At 18.3% G+C, this 11,754-nt stretch overlaps 1 protein-coding gene across 1 annotated transcript; it reads left to right on the plus strand.

The window, feature by feature from the left end:
* Window positions 1-2,540: 2,540 nt before the first annotated feature.
* On the plus strand, window positions 2,541-10,459 carry PADL01_0503900 (trafficking protein particle complex subunit 8, putative; the record flags this gene model as incomplete). Its single annotated transcript, XM_028685394.1, has 2 exons — window positions 2,541-7,458; window positions 7,578-10,459. 2 exons carry the CDS (start codon window positions 2,541-2,543, stop codon window positions 10,457-10,459), a joined length of 7,800 nt encoding a protein of 2,599 aa, XP_028536897.1.
* Between the last annotated feature and the right edge of the window lie 1,295 nt (window positions 10,460-11,754).

Genomic DNA, 11,754 nt, shown 5'->3' on the forward strand with positions numbered 1-11,754 from the left:
TTTTTTTTATAAATCTTGAAGATCAAAATGTATATATAATAATTAATTTTTTAGTAGTGTTTTAAAAAATTATTAAAACGATTCCTTAAAAATATTAATTAATAATAAGTGTACATATGCATACATTATAATAACATAAATATAAATAAAAAAAAAAATATATATATATATATATAATATATATATATTGAATAGCCACATTACACATGCTCCTTATTAACTACATAACCTTTTAATTCTCATTTTACAAAAAATTTATAAAAAAAACGATAATGTCATAAAAAACAAAAAAAAATTCATGTATACATTTGAAGAGAATATTAAAATATATTATGAGAATATATTAAAAAGCATAAAAACAAAAACTACAAAATATATATATATATAATATGAATAGTTTAAAAAACATAACATTTATTTAAATACAAAATTATTCTATATTTATAAAATGCTCATAATTTTGATATGTTTCAAATATTTGGAATATTATTCATTCCTCTATTTTATTTACCTTGAGGGTAAAAAAAAAAAAAAAAAAAAAAAAACCTACAATGTCAGAAATTTAAAAATATTATGTATTCAAACATAATGTTTATAAACTCAACTATATAATTTGAATTTAATTTTATAAAGTCTTATATATTAACATGTTCTACATTCTCTGTATATGATATGTTTACAATGATGTTTTTATATTTGTTATATAAATAAATATATTATATGTAAATATATATATAATATAATGAATATATTATTTAAAGAATTATCGTCATATGATAAAAATAAATATTATATATATATATTTACTTTGACAAAAGAAAAAAAGAAAACACCGTAATTCAAATATTATACGTATATTTTATAAAAAGTTATTATTATTTATTTATTTTAATATATATATTTTTCTCCCTCCACCTTCGAAATTTTTCAGAATAATAATTCTCACGTATTTTTATGCATATTGCCATTATAAATAAATATTATATAATATATATACATATATATATGTATATATAACATATATAAGAATATATAAGGGAAAAAAAAAATAAACCTATGCCATAAATACAAACATTTTTTTTTTTTTTTTTTATTTTTATTAAAATATTATTCTTTTTTATATATTTAAATATGAACAATTTTTTATTTTTATAGTAGCATTTTTTTTTTACTTTATAACATAAAATTATTCTAATGTTGAATACTTTTTATATTTTTACTTTTATGAACAAAAAAACTAATACGTATTTTTTCATCCCTTCTATAAAAAATATAATAATATTATATATATATATATAATAGATATATTTTAATTTTATATATATATATATATATATTTATACACATAATTATAAATATTTATATACTGATTTATTTTTCACCGTTGGAATGTTATAAAAAATAAACTTTTAGTAATCCCTTATTTATAAAAAAAAAAAAAAAAAATTTATTTCTTTTGGAATATATAAAATGAAAATTTTCATTTCATTATATTTTTTTGTAATATTTATATAATAAATAGTATAAAAATAAAATAACATGGTATAATATTTTATATATTGCTATATATAATATATAACATGTATGACAAAATTTTGTAGTATATTATAATTAGAAAAAATAATAGAAATAAATATAAAAAGGTCATAAAAAATATATATATATATATAATAAAACATATATAAATATGACAAATATACATATATAAATATGACAAGTATACATATATAAATATATATAACATATATTCTTTAGATATATATATATATATATATATAAGATTTATGTGTTCTTTTTATTTAAAAATTTTTTTTTTTTGTGAATGATAATACCAAATGTCAATATTATTATAGTTTCATTTGTTTTTATAATAATATTTTCCTTATTGGTGTATTAAAATAAATCAACCATTTATAAACAGTGCCACTTGTTTGTATCTTTATTTTTATATTTCTCTCTTTATTAATAATATATATTTGAAATTGTTTTTTTTCTTTTTTTTTTTTTTATCGTTTCTTTCATATTTTTTATTATATATATGTATATATATATATTTATTAATTCATATGTAATAATATATATTACATATTATATACATTGTCATACTTTTATTTGTATGAAATAAGGGGAAATATGTATATTATAATAATTAGAAATATATAAATATATATATATATATATATGTGTAATATATATATTTTTTAAATTACTTTTCCTCATTTTTTTGTATACCTTGTTCAGTTGTGCTTAAGTAAATATAAATATATATAAATATAAATATATATATATATATAATAAAATAGAACCAGCCAAATAATAACATTTTTATATAATATTTATGATTTGTTCATAATTTTTTTTGTTTAAAAAAAAAAAAAAAAAATGAAACAGCCATTTTTGAAAATTATCATTACTTGTTCATAACCTTTTTTAATAAATATCTTATAATTTTTTGTGTATAAATAAATAAACATATATATATATATATATATATATATATATATATATATTAACAATAAATTAGTATCCATTTCTCAGTTATGGCTAGTTATATTGCAGAAGAAATAAGAAATATTATAAGCGATATTTATCTATCTACCATTTTAATTGATAGTAGTAAAATTGTAAAAAGGGAAATATCATTTTTCCTTGGTATAAGTGTGAATGATTTGTTTCAACCATTTGGTTTTTGTGATTCATTTATAAATGATGACAATGAAAAAGTCGACCTGAAATTGAATGCAAGCATAAATATAAATTATTTAAATAAAAATAATACCCTAAATGAAAAGGTAATTGAAAATAAAAATATTAAAATACGATTTATAAATGCGAATGAATATGAAGATGTCAAGTTAGAATATCTGGATAGAATTTTGATTGATACTATTTCATATAATGAGCCAGAATATTCTGATATATATAATGAACAAAATCTTAATGCATATTTTAAAAAAAATGAGAAAGACAATATTAGTTTAAATAAAAAGTACTTTGAATATATATGTGCTAATTCAACTGTACTTCATAAAGATATTAAAAAGGATATAGTAAAAAATATTGAAGAGAATAAAAGAGAGCAATACGAGGATAATATAGAAAAAAGGAAATATTCTCAATATGATAATAATAAAAATAATACATATAATTATAATAATACATATAATTATAATAATATATATAAAAACAAAAGTGATAATTTCCTCTCTCAATCTTCTAGTTATGATTATATAACAAATAGCGATGTGAATGATAATGATGATATAGATAATGAAATATTTAAAAATAAATATATGAATAATATTCAAAAATATAATGCATTTTCTCTACCTTGGTTTAATACATATTTTAAAACATCATGGACCTATACACATTTGTTTAATAATTCGTCATGTACTCCATTAGGAATTGTTTATATTTGTAGCACAAGAGATAGTAATGTTATAGATTTATATAAATCAATGATTAAAAATAATATAAAAAGAAATAATGCTTATATGAATGCTAATATACCAAAGTGTATTATTCTTCTTCATATTTCAAATAACCATGATGATGATATAGAAACAGATGTTCAGAAATTATTTGTAAATATACAATCAACTTTTTTAAATTTTAAGTGTCATTTGTTAATAATTAAAGCCCATCGATTTTTTAGTGCTTATGAAAAATATGCAAAAAATATAAACGAAGAAATCAAAAAAAAAACAGATCATCATGATAATATAAAAAAGGACATGAGTGAAAATTTAAACAAACATTCAAAGGATCATTCATTTGAAAATATGAGTGATAATAATATTCACAGTTCGATTACATATGAATTAAAAAATGATAATTTTTTAAACAATGCATTAAATCATGATCAACAAGAAGAATTATATAACAAAAATAATTATGGTACTAATAAAATTGTTTCTTCTTCACATAATAATGATTATGATGATGAACCAATGGTGGTAAAAAAACAAGAAACAGTCAGTTGTTGTGATAAAAATGAGAAAATAAGAATACATAGAAAAAAGAGAAAACAAATAAATTATGTACATTTAAATAATATTCAAAAATTATATATGAATCACTTGAGTATGCATTTTATCGATTTTTTTTTAGATGATGGAATAAAGGTTGCTAAGAATATAAATGATATTGAAGAAAGTATGAATATAAAAAAGAATATTTCTATTGATATGAATAGTATTTATGAATATATAATGTCAGATAAAATATTATGTATTAGTAAGAAAATGCCTTTATATATTGATGAAATATATTTTTGTTGTTGTTTGGATATTGCTGATATTATATCTCTAAAAATGTTTATTCATAATTTTATAAAAACTTGTGTAATACCATATATTAGTATGTTAACGAATGATATAAATAATTTGATTTTAAGTAATAAAAAAAGTTTAAGAAATCAGTTAAAATTTATGTGGAGAAAAACCAAATTAAATTTCACTTCCTCTGATGCTGCATCGTTTGTAGCTGAGCAAACAAGTAATGTTTTATTGAACGTAGCACAAAATATGTTGGTATCTCCTAATGATAATAAGAATGATGAGAATACAAAAGGATATGATGTATCTACTGTGGATGACATGAAGGATGGTTTGAATGAACGTGGTCCTTTAATTGAAGAAGATAATAAAAAGGATGAAAAATATGAGAAAACTATTCAAAGCAACGTTAATGAATCTCAACTTTTTAATGTATCAAATAATGAAGTCGGTTTAAAATTATTTGGTAGAAGAGATTCTTTTCAATTTTTTCGACGAACGGCTAGTAATAATTCATCATCAAGTAACAAAAATTTGGTAGAAGGGAAAAATTACAATAAGGAGTCACTTGAATGGTTTTATAAAACATTGAGTGATATTTATTTTATTTTAAATGAATATGAATTATCATATAATGTTTTAAAAATATGTATAAATGAATTTAAACATGATAAGATGTATTTTTATTTAGGAAGTATATATGAATTGATTAGTCTATGTATTCATCATATAGATAATATTAATAAAAAGGATTCATTATATTATTTAGATTTGAGTTATCAGATGTATCATAAATGTTATTATTTAAATAATATGTTTATATGTTGTATATTAAATTATTATTTATCACTTATATATGATGAACCAAATGAATCATCTATAAATATATTGATAAATGCAAATGTTGATTTTTCTTATGTAGAAGAAAAGTTAGCAACAGAAAATATGAAATTATCAAAGTTTTTTATTCAAAATAATAATATAAGATCTGGATTATTACTTGAACAAATTACATATAGTTATAAAAAAGAAAAAATCGATCAATCATATAATTTTAATGAATTCATAAAAAACTTAAATACATATAATAAAATAATAACAAATATGGTAAATAAAAATGTGCATTATTATTTAACTGACAATATGAAAAAAACAAAGAAAAAAAAAAAAGAACAAATAAATGAAGAAGGAAATATATCAAATGATATGATGTCAAATAACAAACATATCAATGTCGAAACGAAAAAATGTGATGATAATAAGATAATATCTCCTATGAAAGATAATAAAAAGGTAAGTACACACATGATGAGTGATGATAATACATCTACCACAATGAATAATAAGAATATATATACAACTGATATGTATAATATAGATGATAATAATAATATAAATCATATAAATAATGAAATAATAAGTGATGAAAATAAAACAAGCGATAAACATCAAAGTAGTAATAATGAAAGAAAAAATAAAAAGGATGATATAAATGAAAACATAAATATAGAGAATATAGAGAATATGGAAAATATGGAAAATATGGAAAATATAGAAAATATAGATAATATAGAAAATATAGAAAATATACAAAATATACAAAATATACAAAATATACAAAATATAGAAAATATAAACAATAAAGTAAGCATAATGACACAAAATAATTATAATAATACCATAATGTTAGTAAAGAATAAAAATTATAAATATCGAAAATATTTATTTGAAATGACATTAGCTGGTCATACATTTAATAAATGTGGTTTTAAAAGGTTAGCTTTATTTTGTTATTCAAATGTATTAAAAAAATATGAACAGAAAGTATTTATGAAGCATATTTATGAACATTTACATTTTATGATGGCTCGTCAAGCCTTTAGTATTAATTTATATTATGAGGCATTAAATCATTATATATGTATTCTCAATTCGATTACAAATAATTATGAAAAATCTTATATATTAAACAAACAAATAGATATATATACAACATCAGCAGATAAAGAAGTCAATTTTATAAGAGAGTTTGCTTATGTATATAAAATATATGTAGACAAAATTTTAAACGAATTATTCAAAAATAATAAAACAAAACATATCAATGGTGGTAATAATAATAATAATAATAATAATAATAATAGTGGTGGTCATAATAATCATATGTCAAATAATATAAAGGACGTAGTAAATAATGATGACCATTTATCAAGTGAACATAATAATGAGGAGAAAAAAAAGATGAATAGAATAAATTATTTTAGTGATGATAATACAGAGAATATTATAAAACCATTAAATTTAAGAATTCCATTTATAAATTTAAGAAATTCAGAAAGTTTATTTGTTAATTCTTTATTTATATCTAAAACTAATATATATAATAATGAAAAAAATGGTCATATTAATTTTTTTTATATTTATGAAAATAATATATATAAAATGAAAAACTATGATACAACATTGAATGATATGTATCATATTCTCACAAGAAATATATCTCATGGTAGTATGTCGCATATACATGAATTTAATTATATGTATATTATGTATAAGAAATTTATAAATAGTGTATATAATGAGGCAATTGATATAACATGTGATAATTTTATGGAAAGACAAGAAATGACGAATAAAGAAAAGGAGGATAATCATATAAAAAATAATAGTCATAACAAACAGGACGATTCAAATATAAATGAAATGAATTATAATAATAATATAAAAAGGGATAGTAAAGACCAATCTGAATATACTTTAAGATATATAAAATCATTGAATTTATATACCCCATATATAAATGAAAAGGATAAGAATGAATTTGATAAGTACATAAAAGAGTTGAAAAACAAAATGATAAATTGTATACAGTTTTATAATAATACTCAAATCAAAGATATATATCAAAAGAGTATAAATAACGAAGAAATAAAAATAAATACTCAATATATACAATATATATGTAAAGGAGATTATATATTTATATCTTTTCAGTTGATTAATCCTTTATATACAAAAGTTGAATGTCAGGGTACACATATATGTGCTTACTATTACAACGAAGATATTAATAAAGATATTGAAGTTGAAAAGAAAATATTTATTTTGGAACCACGGCAAGCAAAAATGTGTACCTTATATATAAAGCCACAAAAAAAAGGATTGCTCTTTATATCGGGTAAAATAAAATATATATATATATATATATATATATGTATGTCCATATATATATATTTATTTATGTATACATTTATATATATGTGTGTATTTTTTATTTTTTATTTTTTTTTTTATTAGGTGTGATGTGGCACCTCTTCGGCCTAGTAAAAATTTATCAAAGCTTTTTCATACATGGGTTTAAAAAAATGCATAAAAAATTTAATAAAATGCATGCATTAAGATATGATGAGATATACAACTGTGAAGATAATACTCAGAAGAAAGAAAATATAAAACATTTGAAAAAAGAAATGAATAAATATACATGGTCTAGTAATATAGGTATGCTTGGAAAAAAGAGTTTTAAAAAAATGTCTTATTATGATATTGATCAAAGGTTATTATTATATGTGTATGAAAAATGTTATAAGTTTTCTTTTGAATTTGTCAATATGTATCTAAATAGGAGTGAATCGAAAAAGGTTATGGAGGATGAAAAAAAAATTACTGTAAATAATTATGAGATAGATATGATAGAATTATTTGAGGGTGAAAATGTTGAAACAGTATTTAAGATAACAAACTATTCAGATAGTGATGTAAATTATATGGGTTTATGTGTAACTCCATGTAACTTATTTATGTGTTATAAGATAGTGCATAATAGTACTGTTGAGGGGGAAGCAGAGGAATATGTATTATGTAATGAAAAAAAGAAATTCGAACATTTAAACAATACACATAATAATAATAATAATAATAAAAATAATAATAAAAATAATAATAATTACTATGATGGTGACAAAAATTATGAAATAAATAATGTCGGAATAAAAAAAAAAAAACTTTCTATAGATAATGAATTATATACCAACGAAAATGTTGATAAAGATATAAATGTATTTAAACAAAAATTTAAACATAAAAATATTCAACATATAATAATTAATGGTGATATAAAAAAAGAAGATACATTGTTTTTATATTTCCAAGTTAATTCAACATATGCTGGCTTACACAAATGTATGATGACTATGTTATGTAAAAAGAATGATGAACAAATAAAAAAAGAAAATAAGAATTATTCGAATTATTTAGATATCCTTACTCAGAAAAAAGAAGGATGTTATCTTTTTATGAGATTAATGAATATAATCCCTTTAATAAAATTAAAAATGTATACACCTCTAAGTATTATTCACAATGATAAATATAATTATATATATTTGTCATTTGAAAATATATCTAAGAGAGATATATATATTAAAAATATATATTTTCATTACATATTCAATGAAAAATTGTTAAGTGGGTATATAAAAAATAAAAAAATATATATGTCAAAAATTGAAGGCATACATGGTTTTGAGTACATATCAAAAAGGGACAATAAAAAAAATAATAATAATAATAATAATAATAATAATAATATTGATAATAATAATTGTGATGATGATACTAACATGTCTTATTATTATTATAATTGCAAATTATATAATTTTTATTCACAAAATAATAACTTTTTATATATAAAGAAAAATGAAAAATCGACTTATCTATTCTATACACAAGAGTTTGATTTAAAAAATATGTGTAATACATGTTATATATTCTTAGAATGGTCCTTGAAGGAGGATGAAAATATAAGAAGTGGAATCATAAAGAACGACACGAAGTTTTCTAATGATATAATAAAATTTTCTATGGAATGTATAGAAACAGATATATATATGAATAATGAAAAAGAAAAAAAGGTTCAAATTGCTGTCAATATACAAAATAATTTAGATATAGATTTAAAGGAATGTTATATACATGCAAATGAAATTGATGCAATGCATACATTATCTTCTTTAGAAAATCCGATGGAAGATAAAAATGAATATATGAGTTTGTCTGTTATAAATCCACATGAACAAGAAGATAGTAATATATCTTCAAATGATGAATATGATAATATGAATAAAACATTAACAAGTAATGTATCACATAGTATAGATAATAAAAATTATAATGATAATCATATAAGTTATGATACGAACGTTATAACATCTTATAATGAAGATCCCATGCAATGTAATGATATCCTAAAAAGTGATGATCATAATATATATAATCAGAATGAAACAAAAAAGGATATGTCATATATTTCTAATACTTTGAAGGAAATAAATAAAAATAAGTACCCTTATAACTATGATGTTATAAATGAAATATATAAGGATGAACAAAACAAAGATGAAGATAATGAAAGAATACATATTTCTTCGTTCTCATATAATAAAAAAATTAAAGATGATATATATCTTATACAAAAAAATATTACCAAACAAATTGATTTGTTTAATTATAATTTTATAACATCTAGCTTTAGATTTAAAAAGAATTTTGAAATATCCATGTTACAAAAAAGTTTTATATCACCAAATATTAGAAGTACTACATTATTAAAAGATAGTGACAATATGTTAATACAAAAAAATAGCTCATTTGATGATATACTTTTTAAACAAAGAAGGGAAAAAAATATATATAATGTTATAAAATATAATACTTATTATACACATAATTATAATGATAACAATAGTTTAATGAGAATAATGAGAAACAAAAAAAAAATATATAAAGGTAAACACAAACAAGAAGAAACAGAAGACATAGAAGACATAGAAGAAATAGAAGAAATTGAAGAAATTGACGATATAAAAGAAATAGAAGAAATTGAAGAAATCCAAATGAAAAAAAAGCAAAAGAAGAAAAAAGGATATTACGAAAAAATGTATAATAACCAATTATATATGAACAAGTGTGTTACATTAAATGGATATATATACACTGGATTAGTTCAGAGATATATAAAAAGATTAAAAAAGTATCAAAAGAAAAAATTATATTTTAATCTAATATTTACACAAGAAGGAGTATATAACATAAATAAATTTCATGTCATCTTTAAAGTAAATGATCAAGTATTTATTTTTAAGCCCCTCAATAGTATAATCGTGCAAGTACATAAATGAAAAAAAAAAAAAATATATATATATATATATATATATATATATATATATAATATTTTTTTTTTTAATATATATATATATATATATATATATTTTATATATTTTTTCTTATTTTTATCAAAAGAGATAAAAGTAAAAAGTTCCAAAATAATAAAGCAAAATATGTACCACTTTTTGATTTTTTTTTTTTTTTTTTTTTTTTTAAAGTATTTCACAAAATGGTAAAATTTTGTGTTACCATCATATAAAATATTATATATATACATATAATATATATGTTTATATTTTATTTATATTTATCATTAAACATTAAATTTTTAATATATAATATATTTTGTTAAAATAAAAAATTGAATTAATATAAAAGACTATATAATATATATTAAATATATATTATATTTTTTTTTGTTTTATTCTTCTATATTGAATATGTAAATATATATATATATATATATATATATATATTATATAGTATAAATTATATATGATATATATTTTCTATACATCAATTTTTTATGAATATATGGGTTTTCCTTTTTTTTTTTTTTTGTAGTAAAAAATAGGAAATCCCACTTTTTTTTTTTTTCACAATTAATATTTTATATAAGATTTTAAATTGATATGTTGCAAACAAGAAAAAGAACACAAATATAAAATATAATATATATACATTTATGTTATGTTAAAAAAAAAAAAAAAAAAAAATTTTCTGTAATTTTTAGGAGTACTACATTAATTAATTTTTAAGTAATTACTCATAATTTTTTTCTAAAAGAAAAATAAAAAATGTAAAAAATTATTTTGAACCGAATATTAATTTGACAAAGTAAAATTTTATAAGTGTAAATAAGTAACAGACTTTTTACAACAAAATATGTAAATCTATTATTTTTTTTATTGTTACTTTTTTTTTTTTTTTTTTAACTGATATTATTAAAATATTGGTATAATAATGAAGGAATTTTTTTCAAAAAAAATGTCTACGTAAAATAACAAGATGAAGAAGTTTCAGCAATTTTGTTAATTGTAAAAATATACATATATATATATATATATATATATATATATATATATATAATATGATCGTGTAAATAATTTTAAGAATGTGTTAAAAAAATTTTTTTTTTTTTTTCTCAACCCATACACGTTCTATTAAACATATAAATATAAATAAATATATATATATATATTATATATATTATATTTTTTTTATTTTTTTTATTTTTTTTATTTTTTATTTTTTTGTTTGAATGCTACTCATTTTAATATAATTTGATATGATTATTTATATTTGTATA

The sequence above is a fragment of the Plasmodium sp. gorilla clade G2 genome, assembly GCF_900097015.1.
Source record: "Plasmodium sp. gorilla clade G2 genome assembly, chromosome: 5".
NCBI lineage: Eukaryota > Apicomplexa > Aconoidasida > Haemosporida > Plasmodiidae > Plasmodium > Plasmodium adleri (nom. inval.).